Genomic DNA, 19,393 nt, shown 5'->3' on the forward strand with positions numbered 1-19,393 from the left:
TCAGTCCCAGGGTCCTTAGCACAGCATTTTCACATAGGTGTTCCTCTTGTCCAGGTGGGAGAGGGAAATGTGGAGTGCAATATAGATTGCACCCTCTGTGGATCTGTTGGGGCGGTATGAAAATTGGAGTGGGTCCAGGGTCTCTGGGAGGATGTGAATGTGATTATTTGTGGGTGTTCCCTGGAGGCCTGCCTGCCTGCTGTGAGATAGCCAGAGCCTATCTATCCATCTCTCTCCACAGGTAGAGTTGACTGACTGGATGAAACTGTGCCAGATTGCAAACAGCCGTATTAAAATAAACAGACAGGAGATAAGGGGTTCCCATGCTTCCCAAGATAAGATGCGACTACGTTAGCTTTAATTTTTTCCAAATCAAGTAGGTATTTTGCCCATTTGGAACTATTTCCTTTTTCAAACACCCATCAGCAAATTGTCAGAAATGTCAGCATACTATTTTTCATTTAGTAAGTTGTATGTTGGCTTTGACAAATTCAGCACATTTTGTTTGAAATACAAATATTTAAAAGCATAAAAGCAGTAGCGAATGAGAACAAAACAAATCTTACCATTAGTGACGAACGTGAAGAGAGCATCGGACAAAGAACCGCTGGAAGAAGAAAAATAAGATTTCCATCAATGGCGGACTTCAAAAATTACAATGATACACTGAGGGCCTGCCATTGTGGAGGAACATCCATTGTGGCCACAAAGGAGCATCCCCACCCCATTGTCTTTCCAAATCAGCCTTCCCCCAGGACCCAGTGCCTCGTTTCCACTCCCCTTCTACACTCTCTGTGGAGTCTCTTCTCTCCTCGCTGCCTGTAACTATGGGATTAACTGGAACACATTAAGACACCAGGGTGAATTAAAGGGAGCTTGTCGGAAGAATGATCTTTCTCAGCCATCACTCAATATCCTGTCATTTTCACCAGCTTCCTGAATCTGATGTCTCTGAACAGTTCAAAAAAGCAGATATGGTGGTTCAATTATATTTTGGGACGATTACAGAGGTGTGTCAAACTACAAAAAGATAAAACACTTTAATGTAGGTAATACATTTCACCCGAGTGTCGAAATAATCAAAGTATCTCAGTCGAAACGTAACTGATCCTGCTACAACGTGGATACAGTACGAACAACACACAGGTATCCGTCGTGATTTGACATCATCCAATTTCATATTACAAACAAGATATTGATCTTTTCTTCCAGAGACAGAGACTTACATCTTCTGGAGGTGGGATGGGGCTTGAGTGAAAGCGATGTTTTTCCTTCCAGAATTTCATGTCCGAATCCAGCAGAATCCAACGGGAAAATGTCAAACTTGCCTTAACAGCGTCCAATACTTTCTGCATTTCATTCACACCACCTTAAGTTGGAGTGCTGCAGTTAACAGTGTGTTCTGACAACCCAAGTACTCACCCCTTTTACCAAAGGCCAAGCATTTGGAGAATTAGCCTTGTACATTTACAAAGGAGAAGCACTATGCTTTATGTAGATCTGATGACATAGCACTTTTCAAGGGAAATCCACAAATACTCAAGGTCTATAAGGAGGTGTGTATTCAATTCAGCAGTGCATGTATAGCCAGTGAATCCAACGAAGCATTAAGAAAGTGATTGCTTGATGAGCAGCGTTCAACGATAGGTGGAAACCTAACACACACATTTCAAAATGTCACCATTTGAATTGCCAACATAGCTTTAATGCATTCACATAGCTATAGGCCTTAGGGCTCTGAAGTCAATTTGTGATATCCATTACTTTTTAGGTCATCTTTGCATGTATTACTTCTAAATGACAGAAACCTGTGCCCAACTGAATATATTACCGACAGCTTGAGTGATGGCCAATATTATTCTCTCCTCGGCCACCTCAGACCTCCATCATACATCTCGGTGATTGCCATAGGCCATACTGAGCGTCTCTGGCGTTAGCGAGGAGCTGGCTAATCTTATCGTTGAAACAGTGCAGGAATGTAAGCCCGCTAGCCCTGCCTGATGAATCCTGTTTTGACTGAGGTAAACTATCCAAGGTCAGGGGCAGTGAGCAAGTGCCATTTATTTAACTCTCATAGCAGAGATGACAGAGAATATGAGGTGTCCCATCATGCAACCACTTCTTTCAGAATCTTACAACGAGCTATCCTAAGCCAGTAGATAATGTTTTTACACAAATTGGTACCTCTGCTTAGGCTGCATATACACAGGCAGCCCAATTCTTATCATTTTTGACCAATCACATCAGATCTTTTCACATCAGATCTTTTTCACAGATCAGAATTGGGCTGCCTATCTAAAGAGCAGCCTTAGTAGTAGCCTTTAGTGCTGTTAAGGGCAACATATGACGCCTGACATTCACATCTACTGCTGTTGTTGTACTGCCCGCCCTCTTAATCATGGCATGTCATTCCGCAGTACTCACTCTTTGGACTGGATCCCATTGGCTCTGGTGGCGGGGTAGTGACTCAGGCCTTTTTGGGTCTCCACGGATACCCAGCCTCCTAACTCATCCAGGATAACCCCGGCATGGACCGCAGCCTTACACAGCACAGACGTCTGAAAGCGGAGAGATATGAGATGACAGACAGTCAGCACAGATAACCACAATGAAACGCAGTGAGAAGAGTGAAACTTCGCACACTGGTAACGAAAGTCTGACCGTGAGCTAGCCTAAAAACCACCACCACACAGAAATACTACGCATGGCAAAAACCATTTCATCAAGACAGTGTAGGCCACGAAACACACACATTAAAACGTGGACACCCTCAGTGAAATGGCTTGCACCACGGCTTACATCAGCGCATCTCTGTTCGTTACGATGCACCATCCCTCCATCCGAGGTTCCCCTTTACGGGGACTGGCCCCGCCCCATGATAGACGGCGTGTACGCAATGCCACTCCCCATCATTCATCGGTGTCAGCAATGGGAGCACAGGCATCTCAACACAACTGAAAGAGGCAATCTCATGACATGGAGCCACAGTCGACTCTAATCTTATTTAAGGTCCATGCATTCTCAATCACGCCACACTTAACGTAAGCATGGGGAAAAAAGGCACATTGTGATTGCGTTCTAGGGGCGACAATGACGGTAATTGTAGCTATAGGAGGAATGTCAAACATATTTCTCGGTGATGAGTTACTTAGAAAAGCAGTACCTTGTCACAGAACATAGCTCTGGAATAGCTAGCTGCCTACCGCTCAGTGAATGACCCACCCGGCTGCTGAAATGAAAGACTGGGACAGGTAGGAATGACCTCAGAGATAAGAGTATAAAACATGCATTTTCTCAAAGGACAGGATTGATGATTTACAATTGACGACTTACAATTAACATGGAAATCACTGGAGCGCTTTAAAAATGTATCTGAGCTCTGCTGATAACATTCTCCATTAGGGTCCATCAAGGATCAATTGAAACAAGCACTCAAACACATTAATACAGACCCCCCAAAAATGAGTTACTGAAAACATATTGTTATTCAAATGTAAAAAATAAATATATATACTAACTAACTTTAACATGGAGACAAGGTGAAAGCTCTGTGCTAAAATCCGTTTCGGCTCATTTCAGCCTGCAGCAATTTCCTCCCTTTCCGTGTAAAAAGCCAATACAGACAGGCTAGATTCCAGACAGGCTGGTCTGGCAACTAGGTGTTCACTGAGCACATATTCCATGCTGGGTGGGAGGGATGGGAGGGAAGGCTGCTGCTCCCATAACAGGGCCAGTGGCTGGGACCCTGAGGACCTGCTTTACAGTCTCTTATCTGGAATAACAGCTGCTCTGGGGACAGATTTAACTGCCTCGTGAGTATTACCCTGATCTTTTATATACTGCAGGGCAAGACAGCGTAAATACAGATAACCCTGTCCTGCTGCCCGTCCGTCTGTCTGCCGATAGAGCAGATGGATAGGCTCTGGTAGTTTGTATATTAGATAATGGCCCCAGTCAGTTGTGTCTAGAGACTAATCATGGACTGGTGCTGGAGCAAGGCTGGCTTCAAGGCTGCTGCTGTTACTAGGAGAGGCATAGAATACATAATGGCTTTAACACTTCAGCCAAGGACTGTCTGGTTCTAACTGAGACTGGCCATGTGTCCTGCCTCAGTTAACCTACTCGTCTATAGCTCTGCTGACTACTGTATTTCAGAGAAGAATTTACCATTTTAGCAGCACGGGGGGGGGGGGAAGAGAGATTAATAACACACAGTAGAAGAGGAAGCATCAACAGTTACTTACTTCCGTGCTGTCAATGCCCAAGGGTCATATTCACTAACTAAAGAGACAAATGACCTTTCAACAAACAGAACATATTGCTAAATGATTCATTTACTACAGTGCTTCTTCACACGGAATGGCGACATATGGTGTGATAACCACGTTAATTACCTATATGCAGTGTATCAAAACAATGTGAATGGTTACACCAAATATACTCTGAGGAGCCATTAATGCAACAGACCGCCCAGAACACGTACAAACGGTTGTGTTAGTCTAAATGCTAATGAGCGTGTCTATTGAATGGGTGCAGTGGACAGATAAAACAACTTGTGTTCCACAGGCTTTATCTCGTAATCTAGGCCCTCCACCAAATCCTCCCTATACAATAGCCAACGTGGAATAATCGATCGCTCTGGAGACGAGCTCTATGGTTCAGGCCCTCGACCCCTCATGCTTCTTCCCAGCAGCAGACGGTGGACGGTGTTGTTGTGCTCCAGTAGCCTATTGTTGTGGGGCTTGAGCTCCCTGCTGGGCTTCCTAAGCCTGAAGCTGTCTGTCACATTGTCACACTGACCTCTGGTCACTCAGTAGCCCTGATCACACCCAAGAGAGAGCTGACCCTCAGGAGCCCGAGAAAGCCCCTGGTCTGAAAAGACCCTCTCTTTTTAGATACACCAGCCAAGGCAGGGGTGGACAGGGCAGGAGGATCACAACTGGGGTTGATCCCCTCCAGGGGGCCCACATGAAAGGTTTCCCAGAGCCCCATAGAGAGCATATAATTGATTTTATATGTCCTGAGCCCATAGGTGGGAGGGCTGGTAAAACGATGGTTCTGAAATTACTCTGGACATCAGTGACCAGAACTTTTTCACAGTGCTTAGTTCTTAAGTGCTTAGTCTGTGTGTGTTTGGCTGTTTACCTCAGTATTATACATCTTATGGTATTACTATATAGCTACTATTTCCAGGTATTACACTGAAAGGTCGCAAATCTCTAGCTCTAAATATGTGTAAGGAGCCCAAAGCGTTCTACAGTACAAGACCTCTAAGCCAGTTAGACACAAATACTTTTTGTTTGGTTTTACAGTTGCCTTGCTTCTGTGGTTTGACTGACCTGTGATGCAACCTACTAAACAGCAAAACCCAGCTCTGCTGCTGAGGAAAAATGCACGGCAGTTACATAAACAGAATACTCATCCAGTATACTAAGTATCCAATATACTAAGTATCCAATATACTAAATGACTTAAATGTAAATGTAAATGTATACCTCCACAACCTGTGTGTGTGTGTGTGTTGGGGGAGGGTGGTGGTGGTGGTTTATCACGGGAACAAAGCCCCCCCCCCCCCGTATGACCCCTGAGGTAGAAATGACACAATAAGCACCCTCGGGCAACACAGCAGTGTCCCAACAAATCACAACCACTTGCACAGCAGGAGCCAGACAAAAGCACCAGCAACAACTGGTTAGCCTGGGGCCAACTCCTCATATCCAGCTTTTGGTGTGTCTGTTTCTCTGGCTAACAAGGGCCCATTCAGTAAACCTACTACTCGAAGCACCTGTGGGCAGAGGACGGTGGTGGTCTAAGTGGCGCCTCTGAACAGTTTAGTTCCTCTGACATAAGACAGGACAGGCTAATGTAATCAAGAGTAAACAAACAAGTGCATGGCTGACTGGCTGCTTCAGGGGACTAGAACCTTGTAAATAACGAATCTAATGTCTGCGGTTACACTTTCCCCAGGGAGGAGGCAGAGAGCAAACAGCATTTGTCTGCTTTTAGAAACCTGGGAACATACAGTAGGCTACCCTTGAGGACAGTAGTAGAATTATACTTACATGTCTGTAACCCTGGGAAATATCCCCGGATATGTCGCCCGCCACTGCTTTGCATCCTGCCGGACAGTACTTCCTGTGGGGGTAGACAACAATAGACACACCAGAGGACACCGACATTACAACACCGTAAGTGGACAAAATTGACTTAAATGGAGACGTATAAGATACTGGAATCTAAATTGTATAAATATTTCAGAATATTGAGGAAAAGAGAAGCCCATCTTTGACTAGCTGATGGGTAACAAGGGGTAATATTTTCCATTAAGGTCCATGATCAATCTAGTAATCTATTGCCATTACAGTTTATCAAGGACACAAAGGAAGACATCTGACTGGTCGTCGACACACACCCCTACATACGAAACACCCTTACCTGTACTTTAAGTCGGAGAAGTGACTGCCTTTGTCTAAACAGGTCAGCAGATCTGAGGGGGAAGGGGGGGGGGGGGGACAGGAGAGGGAAGAGATACAATGAGAGCTAAAAATATAAATCTGACCAGAGGCTTCAGAGTAGAGCAGACAGAGGAAACCAGCCCTGTGGAGCAGAAGGGACCATAACAGGACACTATTAGAACAACAGGGTGAAGACCCTGGTTCCTTCCCTCCCTCTGGGATAAAGATTAGTGTACACACACACGCGCACACACACACACACACACACACACACACACACACACACACACACACCGCACTTACATGCTGACCAAACCGGCCATGTTGCAAGCGTTGCAAAATAAATGTACACCTACATATTATTCAATAATTTCATCCAAATTGCTCACACGCGTCTGCCTAGCCAGGCCCAAAAATATAACTTCTATTTTAGACACTTGATGCGAGAAGTCCCACTTCCACGTAGGTGATTGAAAGATGAAAAAAAGACTCTCAAAACACTCGTGTCCAGTTGGTGGCGGTAACACACCTTAAAATTGGTAGGCCAACTGCCATATAAAATCCACAGACGAAGGATCAACGAGGAGAGACAAGGTTTCCCTGTTTTATATGTGGATTAATTGTCTGAGTAGAACACACAATTTTGTATAACTCAAAATGGGTCAAAAGTCTACAAAGATACAGCAAAAAAAAAAAAATGGACCATATAGATTTCAGGTAAAACAAACAACCCAAATGGACACACGCACGGAGACGGTTTGGTCAGCATGTTATCCACCAACGGTCATCTACATTATGCTTCGGATAACAACGGTGGAAACAGGGATATCCATCAAAACCAGTTTGCAAACTGACACCTATAATCTCCTGGATCAGCACACTGTGTGAACTGTGTGTCTTATTCAACTTGGCCTGACTGACAGCGGTCCACGCTGTGTTTGGAAACGATGCCTGTAGCAACAGCCCCAAGTTCACCCTGCGCAGAGAAACGAAGAGGAAAGGCAAGCCGTGGCATATGGCAAAGCTGATTGGTTTTCCCGGGAGCACTGTCTGTCCGGCAAACCAAGAGGGACGGAACAGGACACCGGTGCAACAGTCAGACTCTGGTGTTCAATACTAAAACAGCATAACCGTTAGTTTAGGAGGAAGAGCTTCAAACCTCTGTTGTCCCCGGTGGAGTAGGAGAGAAGAAACCCTCGGCCGGAAATGTGACGCCCGCTGCGGAACTGTACGATGACCTCATTGGTGTCTGTGTGCATCTCTCTGGGGTAGGACTTCAGGCTGCCACAGAATGTCCCATACACTGCAACCGGAGAGAATGGCAGGTTTTTCAAAACAACCAATGACCTGCATTAATCTGAATTTTGACAGAAATGTGACCTTATTTCATATTCCAAATTACCAACACAAGACGGTGCCACCAGTGTTTTCCCTAAGTGCCGGCCAAACAGCCGGTAACAGACTCATTTTCGGCCTGCTACTTTTCCCACTTCATAAATTAACTAGGCTACTTTTCATTTAAAAGTACGCGAGTACGCTTGTCAAAAATGTCTGTATAGCCCTCTCCCGCTAGAATGAACGATATGCCCTGTCATCTTTAGATAAGTGAGCGATGACAGAGAAACTGCTGGTTTGTCAGTCTCCTGGCTGACTTTCCTCTTCCGTACCTGTGTACAGTTTGTGCGCCGCGGTTGGTTGCAGTAAAATGTATTTTCAGGATGCTTCTTTATTGTCTCCTGTGCGTGAATTTACACGTCCTAAGTGCTAACTTAGCCTAATTATTGTTTTGTGGCACATTCATGTGTTTTCTTTCACATGTTTCATATAGCCAGCCACAGAGACGCGGTGCACAGGCTACTTACAAACCATGTGTTTGATGCATTTGAGACCATTCCACTTATTCCGCTCCAGCCATCATCACGAGCCTGTCCTCCCCATTGAAGGTGCCACCAGTCTCCTGTTGTGGACTGGGGAGCTAACAACAGCCCAGACAGCTCTAGCAAAGAATGAATAAGCGGAGCAGGCACTTTGATCTTAGCACTAAAAAGGGGGCTGCACTGACAGACTTGATCCTCTCACTCATGTGAGACACATTTGATAGAAGTAACAAAAATTCTCGTACCGAACTGTGGTTTTTTTTTATTATTAAAAAAAAGTACACATTTCGTTATACCGTGAATCTTACTGTTCCCATTCTTAGAAAATAGTCCTGATCATATAGGACTAGACAACATCAAAACTATTAAACAAAACACTGAATTAATACAGTACATTTTCAGTCATTTTAATTGTCTTTCTACTCAACTCTTCTACCAATGTTGGAGGTAAAATAGTTTAGTTGTGTATTTCAGAAGGAATCAAAGCATTAGAGTCTAACAGAGGCCACCAAAATAGAGCAAAAAATGACATATTATCGGAAAACCCCGACACCATATCTGAGGTCACAGACAAGGTCTGACCTGCTATCTATACAGGGTCCCCCCTCCCACCGGAACTGTTTGTCCCTCCAGACCTCACCAACGGGCGCTCTATTTTCAGCCCCAACAAGCCAAGTCACATCATGTCATCTAAACCGCTCTTCCTCTCCCTTTCACACAGGAGGGAAAAAAAGCTTAGCCTTTTGTCAACGACAGGAATCTCACTGTAAATAATTTGCAGGGCAGACAAAGAGATGGGAGAGAGAGATGCCCAGGCCAACCTAGTGCCCAGGGCCCTTTCCAATGAGAGGGAACTCAGCCAGTGCTGGTTGTTCTTAGTCTCCATGGCCTTTGTGGCTTTTCTTTCACCTGACGGCCATGAGACACGATGCCTCCACCAGTCAGCGCCAGTCAGCGCCATGGAAGCCACAGCCTCTGGGGTGGAAATCACTATAAATCACTATTTCCACCGACTCACGGTACTACACGTCAACAACACCGAGGGATTTCACGATGAACAAATACATTCCTCAACCCTATTGTCCTACGGAACATTAGAAGGGTCATATAAGAAGAAGTGTCAAAAGAACTGAAAATACCACTTTCAAGGTCAGGACACAATTTCCTGTTAGAAAAGTATGACCCGGGAATGGGATACTGTAAACAACGCTAATTCCTATGGATATTTATGCGCAACACACGTTGTGAAACCTGGTCGGTAATGGAATACTTCCACCAGGAAGCTGTTGAGGGGAAGAAGTCAAGGCATGCAGTGTTTCACCACGGAGATTTCCAAGGGCCCTTGACACCCTGGCCTCTGTACTGGTAAACTCAGCCGTGGGGGAGTTGCAACATGGGCATGATAATCATTCACTGCATTAAGATGGATCTGGCAGCTCAACATTACCCTCAGCTCATACCCTGCTCTTCTCCCCAGCCTGCTCATTCTTACTCGCAGTGGCAGGCTGAAGGAGAGACTTCCTGGCACAGTGCTGCATGACAAATGCTTCTGTGTGGGGCTCCGCTAACAGCCGGCAGACGTTTCATTGCTCGTCAGATATACCGTGACTAATTGTCAGGTGAGGTGGCGGTTGCGTCTCACATGTTGTCCACACTTGCGTCACTGTTTCCTTAGATGTGTTCAATACAAAATTGATCGACTTCTAACAAAATGTAGGACAATCAAAGTAAAGAAATTGGAATGAAGATTGCATAGGGTCAAGGGTCACAATGTCTTACTTACTCTATTCAACTCAAACATTCTACATATCTGCTGCAAAGCCCTGAGCATCTATTCTCGGTTAGTCCATATAATGGAAAGAACAGCAATAAAACTGAGGCGAAACGAGAAACGACAGTCCATTACTTGAAGGTCAGTCAATCCGGAAAATGTCAAGAACTTCGAAGGTTTCTTCAAGTGCAGTTGCAAAAACCCTCAAGCACTATGATGAAACTGTCTCTCATGAGGACCGCCACAGGAATGGAAGACCCAGAGTTACCTCTGCAGCAGAGGATACGTTTATTAGTGTTAACAGCCTCAGACAATTGGGATTTAACTGCACCTCAGATTGCAGCCCAAATAAATGCTTCAAAGTTCAAGTAACAGACATCTCCACATTAACAGACAGCGACTCCGTGAATCATTCTTGGTTCCAACCGCTGTGTCTTTGTGAGACGCAGAGTAGGTGAATGGATGATCTCCGCATGCGTGGTTCCCACCATGAAGCATGGAGGTGGGGGTGTTTTGCTGGTGACATTGTCTGTGATTTATTTAGAATTCAAGGCGCACTTAACCAGCGTGGCTACCACAGCATTCTGCAGCGATACGCCATCCCATCTGGTTGCGCTTAGTGGGACTATCATTTGATTTTCAACAGGACAATGACCCAAAACACAACTCCAGGCTGTGTAGGGGCTATTTAACGAAGAAGGAGAGTGATGAGTGCTGCATCAGATGACCTGGCCTCCACAATCACCAGACCTCAACCCAATTTAAATGGTTTGGGACAAGTTGGACCACAGAGTGAAGGAATAGCAGACCAGTGCTCAGCATGTGAGAACTCCTTCAAGACTGCTGGAAAAGCATTCCAGGTGACTACCTCATGAAGCTGGTTGAAAGAATGTCTAGAGTGTGCAAAGCTGTCATCGAGGCAATGGGTGACTACTTTGAAGAATCTCAAATATATTTTGATTTTGTTGATCACGTTTTTGGTTAGTACATGATTCCATGTGTGTTATTTCATAGTTTTTATGTCTTCACTATTATTCTATAATGTAGAAAATAGTCCAAATAAAGAAAAACCCTTGAACGAGTAGGTGTGTCCAAACTTTTGACTGGTAGTGTATATTCAAACCCTATCAAAGCACAGATATCAAGTTAACAGAGACTAATAGAATAGTCGTGGGCTTGAATTCTCAGACCAGCAGGATCATCCACACCTTCCTCTTTGTTGTAGTTGCGAACAGCCTCACAGAGACATCTGCGCCCTCCTCCAGCTCTCTATATAAATAGTCAAATCTCCCACAAGAACTCTGTCCTTGGCTAAATTATTAGGGATCTGCAGTCTGACATGTGCTTTTCATCTGTGGGGGAGGAACGTTGTGAAGACTGTTCTGTGTAAAACCACCACTACCACAGCTAGCTAGCTAGGTCATACATCAACTCATAGACCCAGAGAGACAATAGCCAAGGCCAAGATGGTTGACTCAGACTCACCATGTTCTCCCCCGTAGCCCCCCTTGAGGACCTTGACGTAGTCCGACTGGCAGTCCCGTGCCTCCACGTCGAGGTCACCGAACCTGATGACTAGGCTGTTGCCCTCTGGCACCTGGATCTTCCACTCACACCAGGTATTGTTGGGGTAGGTGCCCGGGTAGCTCTTAGAGGAGAGGACACCGCTCTCTGGACCCAGCACGGAGTGGCCACAACCGTCATCTGGACAAAACCATAGGAGAGAAGTCGAGTTAGATTAGGACGAAGCTCCGTCTCTACTTTGTTGTTGTATTTCAGCTACATCGCTGAAGACCTGTTAGACCATGATATGAGGAATGTGTGATGGTGGAGAGAAACCAATAAGATGCAAAGTGCTCTGTCATCTGGAAGGCAAATAAGACATTTCTTTGTAAGACAATCAACATTGTACATTCAGGGCTCAACTTTCACTTCACAACCAGTGAAGAAGACATTTATCAGTCTGCTTGACAACATTACTAATGTCGGCAGCAGGTCTACAAAGAGAACATGCCAGTACATATAAAAACAATCACTCATGGTAAGTAAACATTGTGTGAGGGAGACAAGTCAAGACATGCCAAACATACTGTAAAATGTTGCATTGTGTCAGTCAAATACAACGCCTAATGAGAGCTATTTGAAGTCAGTCCTAATTACATCAATCACAGGGAGTCATAATGAACCAATGTCTCATGAGCCAATATCTTCTCCTTAGACCGACAAGTCAAAACAAACAGGAGTTACTTCACAGAAATACCTGCTGCATTTCTGCTTAGGAACGCACAGCATAACACTGACACACAACCTCCAAGAAAGGCAATGCTTTCTCCCTGGAGATCCCCATTGGGTGAAAGAAGAGGTGGGGTGTTTGACTGTCTGAGACGCTCAGCTGCTGGGGCCAGACCAGATCCAGGCTCCTGCAGGTGTGGGGCTGCCCTTTGGCCGTGTGTGTGTGTCAGTGGATCCCACGCCTTGGAGCCCTGGTGACACAGTGGCCCCTGTTTACAGGGTGGTTAATCCACGGTCCCCCAGGGTGTGGCATTAACACCTGTGACAGCACTAACAGGCCTGCACGGGCCTCATGGCAGCTGTGTCCCACAGAGACCAGTCACCAGACTGCTTCCCACCGACCTTGACCCAGTCCTAGTCTAATCACTTGCGACTTATTGTGGATAGGACATTATTGCTTAGCCAATATGGTGAAAATTAAACCTCTTATCAAAGGCAAGGTTGAGCTACTAAATTCTTCAATCATACCTATCTATGTCATTCAGATTTATACTGAAATAAAAAAACGCAACATGTTAAGTGTTGGTCCCATGTTTCATGAGCTGATTCCAGAAATTGTCCATGCGCAAAAAAAAGCTTATTTGTCTCAAATGTTTTGTACATCCCTGTTAGTGAGCATTTCTCCTTTGCCAAGATAATCCAGCCACCTGACATGTGTGACATATTAAGAAGCTGATTAAACAGTATGACCATTACACAAGTGCACCTTGTGCTGGGGACAATAAAAGGCCACTAAAATGCACAGCTTTGGCACACAACACAATGCCACAGATGTCTCAAGTTTTGAGGTTGCGTGCAATTGGCATGCTGAATACAGGAATGTCCACCAGAGCTGTTGCCAAATAATTTAATGTTAATTTCTCTACCAAAAGACGTCTCCAACGTCATTTTAGAGAATTTGGCAGTACGTCCAACCAGCCTCACAACCACAGCAGTGGCCAGGAGGTAGGGGCTAGGGGTTTGTTTTTGGACTGGGCCCTTAAACTCAGATATATGTGGCACATAAACACTGTCCAGACATCAATGGTAGGTTCTGTGTGATGGTGGAGCATTTTGTATAGGAATAAACATGTATTAAAAAACACTTGACTTGTGGATAAGAATCCCTAAAATTAGATTATTTCTAAGGAAGGTAAATCAAATTTAACAGAAAAATATTTAAGCAAAATTAGCAGGCCCGTGGACAAATGAGGCTATTAAAAAAACAAGATGGGAGCTCTGGCTTGTCTGGCCAGTCCCAAGCCATGGAGCGGCAGGCACACACAGTGGCCTTTGTGGTCCGAGGCTGAACTAGGTCCAGATGTGAGGCTGGGCGAACAGCACAGCGGGACGGAACATTTTAAAACAGGATGCAGCTACCCACCTAGGAGAAGGTGCAGGAGCGGTGACATCATTACCACAATGGTAGAGGAGGAAATAGACTACACCTATGCCACAGAGCATTACTGACCATAGGTGTGTAAACAGAGAAGGGCAGAGTGAGCCCTGTAACATCAGCTCAAGAGTATTTTCATGTAGTGGTTTGTTTGGGACAATAACAATCAACCGGTCTACTGTATGTTTAAGGTCAAACTTTTTTGTCGTTTAAAAAAATTACAGTTAGTCCAGATGTACTTTTTTTAAACACTTGACAGCATCCCCAGCAAACATGACCTAGAAATGTTCCGATCCACTCATATGGGGTGCCTGTGTTGGTGGTTTCAGTCTGTCTTTTTTTATGCTCCTGAGATTTCTCATTCATAGCAAGGCAACATTTGTCTATGCAGTGCCTATAGCTAGCTTGACGACTCGCACTGACAAAATTCTTCAGCTATTCTGTCGTTCGCTACATACTTTAGCCCAAAACTGATTGAAGTTGTTTTGTAGTGATGAGTGGCGTTGTACAAAAAGTCCAGAACAGACTCTGGGAAACACACTGCAGTTTTGTCACACAACACAATGCCACTGATGTTAAGGTTTGGGGGAGTGTGCAGTTGGCATGCTGACTGCAGGAATGCCCACCAGAGCTGTTGCCAGATAATTTAATTTTAATTTCCAACGACCTTTTAGAGAATTTGGTAGTACGTCCAACCAGCCTCAACTGCAGACCACGTATAACCACATCAGCTTAAGACGTCAATATCCGGCTTCTTCATCTGCGGGATCGTCTGAGACCAGCCACCTGGATAGCTGATGAAACTGAGTTTGCCCAACCAAAGAGTTTCTGCACAAACTGTCAAAAACAGTCTCAAGGAAGCTCTGCGTGCTCATCGTCCTCACCAGGGTCTTGACCTGAATGCAGTTTGGCGTCGTAACCGACTTGGGCAAATGCTCACCTTCGATGGCCACCGGCACGCTGGAGAGTGTGCTCTTTACGGATGAATCCCGGTTCAACTGTACCGGGCAGACGGCAGACAGTGTGTGTGGCGTCGTGTGGGGGCGAGCAGTTTGCTGATGTTAGCGTTTTGAACAGAGTGCCCCATGGTGGCAGTGGGGTTATGGTATGGGCAGGCATAAGCTACAGACAAACAATTGCATTTTATCGATGGCAATGCACAGAGATACCATGACGAAATCCTGAGACCCATTATTGTGCCATTCATCCGCCGCCATCACCTCATGGTTCAGCATGATAATACACGGCATCATGTCGCAAGGATCTGTACATAATTCCTGGAAGCTGAAAATGTCCCAGATATTCCATGGCCTGTATACTCACCCATTGAGCATGTTTGGGATGCTCTGGATCAACGTGTATGATAGCGTGTTCCAGTTCCCGAGAATATCCAGCAACTTCACACAGCCATCGAGGAGGAGTGGGACAACATTCCACGCCCCTATCCTTTTTAAAACGGTATCTGTGACCAGTAGATACACATCTGTATTCCCAGTCGTGTGAAATCCATAGATTAAGGCCTAATGAATTTATTTCTATTGACTGATTTCCTCATATGAACTATGTCAGTAAAATATTTGAAATTGTTGCATTTACATTTTTGTTCAGTGTAGTTGTCGCGGTATTAGACTAAACATAGGTGGTTTGATGATGTTGAAACATTGAAATGGTGCTGGAATAGTGCAGATAGGTCCTGTTTTCCTTGCAACTTCCAGGTAACTCTCCATGGTTCTAAATCAATAGGTGCTTAGTAATCCGAAAATGTCGGAAACATAAAAAAAAAGAAAGGTTCACCCATTTTGAATATGTACATTGTTTTTGTGCATCTCTGAGTGATGTTCTATCGATTCCCTGGGTCATTTCATGTTTATCTGAGTTATTGGCGTTCAAACAGGCAGATATCCAGCCAGTATGACGTAACACTGTTAAAAGACGCTCTCGTTTGGAAACCCAAAAAGATATTTGACTAAAACATAATAATTTCAAACCTCGCTTACATTTGTATATGATCACATGTTTCTCTATTATGCGTGGGAATACTTGGAAAAGATTTCCCAAATTAAAAAAAAAAAAATCACAGAGCTGATTTTCTGGTGTTTTTACAATTAAATTGTGCAGATTAGAGTATTTTCTTTGTCTTCTCTTTACAGCAATAGCCATTTCAAATCAAATGTGCAAATAAACTAAATAATAGTCCAGGGAGCCATTTGATTCATTGTTCAGCAGTCTTATGGCTTGGGGGTAGAAGCTGTTAAGGAGCCTTTTGGACCTAGACTTGGCGCTCCGGTATCGCTTGCCGTGCGTTAGAGAAAACAGTCTATGACTTGGGTGACTGGAGTCTGACCATTTTTGGGGCCTTCCTCTGACATTTGAACTCCAAACTATGTTTTCCAGCAATTGTATTTAGAAATATTGCGATATTCCTGGCTGGGCCTCTGTTTCACTGACATTCGCAACTCAACAATCATCTCTTTACTATTTGCTACGCAGCGCTGCCCAAATTGCTGGCCCTTCCGACAGGCTATGCAATTTTAAGCTTTTATTTAAAAAAAATTGAGAAGCTAATGATCATCCAAATCATGCTTTCTGGTGTAGCATTTAGAATCTTTTTTTAATTTTTTGGATTAAATTATTAGATTGATTATTTTACCCCTTTTTCTCCCCAATTTCGTGATATCCAATTGGTAGTTACAGTCCTGTTCCATCGTTGCAACTCCCGTACGGACGCGGGAGGGGCGAAGGTCGAGATCCGTGCGTCCTCCGAAAAAAAACCCAGCCAAGCCGCCCTGCTTCTTGACACAATGCCCGCTTAACCCGGAAGCCAGCAGCACCAATGTGTCTGAGGAAGCACCGTACACCTGACTACCGTGTCAGCGTGCATTGCTCCTGGCCTGCCACAGCAGTCGCTAGTGCGCGATGGGACAGGAACATCCCTGCCGGCCAAACCCTCCCATAACCTGGACGACCCTGAGCCAATTGTGCACCCCCCATGGGTCTCCCGGTCACAGCCAGCTGCGACAGAGCCTGGACTCGAACCAGGTTCTCTGTGGCACAGCTAGCACTGCAATGCAGTACCTTAGACCACCCGCGCCACTCGGGAGGCCCTTAATTTTATTAATTTCTGCATAGACAGGAATATGCCAATTAGGCTAACTAACTTGTACATTTCAATTTACTTTAGGGGAAGCTTAGCCTTATAGATGCGCCGCCTATGCTAATTCCTCCTAAACGGTGTGTATCCTTATTTCACTCCAGGTATACTGATAAACACCAACAAACTCCTGAAAAATAGAGTAGTAGCAGACAATATAATGATGCAACTTCAATTTAAAATGCCAGCGCATCTCTCATTGTCTCTCCTGATCACCTGGCAGACTATTGCCCTCGGGACAAATATGAAGTATTCACCTCAAACACTCAGAGGGGGAGCCGTGGAAGTAGTCAATGTGACAAACAGGGAGGCTCAACCTAATGCCAGGTAGAGGTGGTGGGGGGAAACACCATCAAGCAATGACTGGAATCAATTCTTCCCCAACTCTATGTTGGACTATAATATGCATCGGACTAAAACTGCTCACTGCATGGATCAACATTAGAATCCCAAAGGCAGCCAGAGAGATTTATAGCCGTCTCCTAAACTGACTGCTTGTGAGTGCTAAGGCATGCGTGGCACCACAGTTCATTGTTCAAGAGCCAGCAGCACCTCCTTGGTAATGAGAGACAATACCACAGGAGCACAGGCACAAAAAGATGACCCAGCTTCTAAGGGAGAATCTCAATTGCATACCCTCGCCTCCTCAAAACCCATTGGATGAGAGAGCCAGAGGTCCTTTTCCTCCAATGGGTTTTGAGGAGTTGAGAGGATGCGAGGAGTACACAATTGAGATGTGTCCAATGGCACGTAGCCTACTATGAGCCTAGAAGGTTACATGAGTACAAAATCGAGCCATGCTGTCACTGTGGTGTGAGAGGACGATCATAGCGAGTATAAACCCAGCTAGTTCCTTCCGTATGGCAGGTTTGTCACTGGTGAAAGTCACCTACTGTATCTTCTCAAGGATTTTTAGATTAATTACAATTGAGGGGTATAGTGTGTTGCCCTACATGTCAACAACATGATAGTTCAAAGACATCCTAACTGACAACACACTTGAATATTTAATATCATGGAAGCCTGCTGACAATCCCATACGAGTAGGGGATTTGCTGTGGAAACGTTGAAACAAACCGTCTCTGCTCAGTAGAAAGGTTGAAATATTTAAGCAGAGTGTGGAGATCAATGAATCTATAAGAGTGCATTTTTAAACTAAAGTCAACAGGCCTTAATGGTTCATCATTGCACATTCATCATCTAATATAGTAAGTACAGCTCAAAGTGTAATGTTTGAAAGACAACTGTTAAAACATGACTGGTTACATTTGAGTCAGAGTTCTCAACGTTTTGCATGATTGATCGCAACTTAATGTGGCCTAACAATGATATGTAACAAATGTATGATGCATAAGATACATTGATTGTAGTTATATGCCACACACTATTGTTACATTTGACTGTTGGCAACCCAGTTATCACACACGTAGGCTACTTAACATTCGAGGCTTGTTGAACATGCCACACAGTGTTATTAACCCTTGATCTGCCATGTGGATTAGGCACACCAAAAGTGAATGAAGTCTAGTACAAAGTAAAACGATCAGAACCATGGTGAATTAAATAAATGTCTTTCTTCGAATGTAAGGTAACTAGAGCTGTTACATCTCATCGGATGTAGTACAAAAAGTATTTGGTAATCGTGTAAATCATTGTTGCTTTAACAACGGTTAGTTTGCTTACCGAGTTTTTCACCGACCGCGGAAAGTATAGACCAAACGACAAAGAATCCATTAACTTTCTTCTTTACAGACATCTCAGATGTTATCCACAGTAACGCAACGAAGGCGCAGATGGAGACACATTTGTTTCGTTTTCATGGGATAATTTCCTTTAGGAAGTTTTGTCGTAATATAAAGGATCCCGACGCGCTCCGTCTGTTTCTATCCTGCCTGCTTCTCCACGGTATATTCATTCCTTGAATGAACTCTTCCGTGTTTCATCCACAGGCGTCACCCAGTGGTCGGGTCGACCAACCAGTCTGGCCGCCTCCGTGTCGTTGGGGAGAGGGGGATAATTGCTGAGCAGCCGAGAAAAGTAGACGCGGAACACAATTAATAAAAAATAATTGTTGAGTTCAACTGCCCACCCCGGCTGAAAGGTATAGGCCTATGATCGTTAATACTAGGCTTACTTCTTTACATACACTATTCTGCAATCAATTGCCAGTTTTCCAACCTACATATTCGAGCCTATTTGATGACAGCAACACTATCACTTAGGTAAGGTGTTTTTTTGTTTAACATAAAGTGATGACCATAGGACAGTGAGGTATGAATGACCCCTGTTAATGTGTTAATTAGATCAAGTTAAATCTAATCAAATAGTATACGTGCTTCTCTTTTGCTCTGTCTCTATGCATCTTTATCCTAAACATTCAAATCTACTTTTGATTGACTGGTGTTATTTCGCTTTAGGGAGAAAAAAAAAATGTATTCCTTGTTTTTTTGAAAAATGTGAATAGAACCAATG

General features: G+C 44.4%; 1 protein-coding gene across 1 annotated transcript in view; it reads right to left on the bottom strand.

Annotated features, from left to right (window-relative positions):
- Nucleotides 1–18,944, bottom strand: part of dcbld1 (discoidin, CUB and LCCL domain containing 1) — a 39,790-nt gene extending 20,846 nt beyond the window's left edge. The window contains 7 exon segments of the mRNA XM_046298369.1: nt 567–607; nt 2,425–2,558; nt 6,063–6,135; nt 6,436–6,487; nt 7,615–7,758; nt 11,589–11,807; nt 18,605–18,944. Of these exon segments, the coding sequence (XP_046154325.1) occupies nt 567–607; nt 2,425–2,558; nt 6,063–6,135; nt 6,436–6,487; nt 7,615–7,758; nt 11,589–11,807; nt 18,605–18,677 (736 nt within the window). The 5' untranslated portion in view covers nt 18,678–18,944.
- Nucleotides 18,945–19,393: the final 449 nt, after the last annotated feature.

This window comes from Oncorhynchus gorbuscha, linkage group LG14, assembly GCF_021184085.1.
Source record: "Oncorhynchus gorbuscha isolate QuinsamMale2020 ecotype Even-year linkage group LG14, OgorEven_v1.0, whole genome shotgun sequence".
Taxonomy (NCBI): domain Eukaryota; kingdom Metazoa; phylum Chordata; class Actinopteri; order Salmoniformes; family Salmonidae; genus Oncorhynchus; species Oncorhynchus gorbuscha.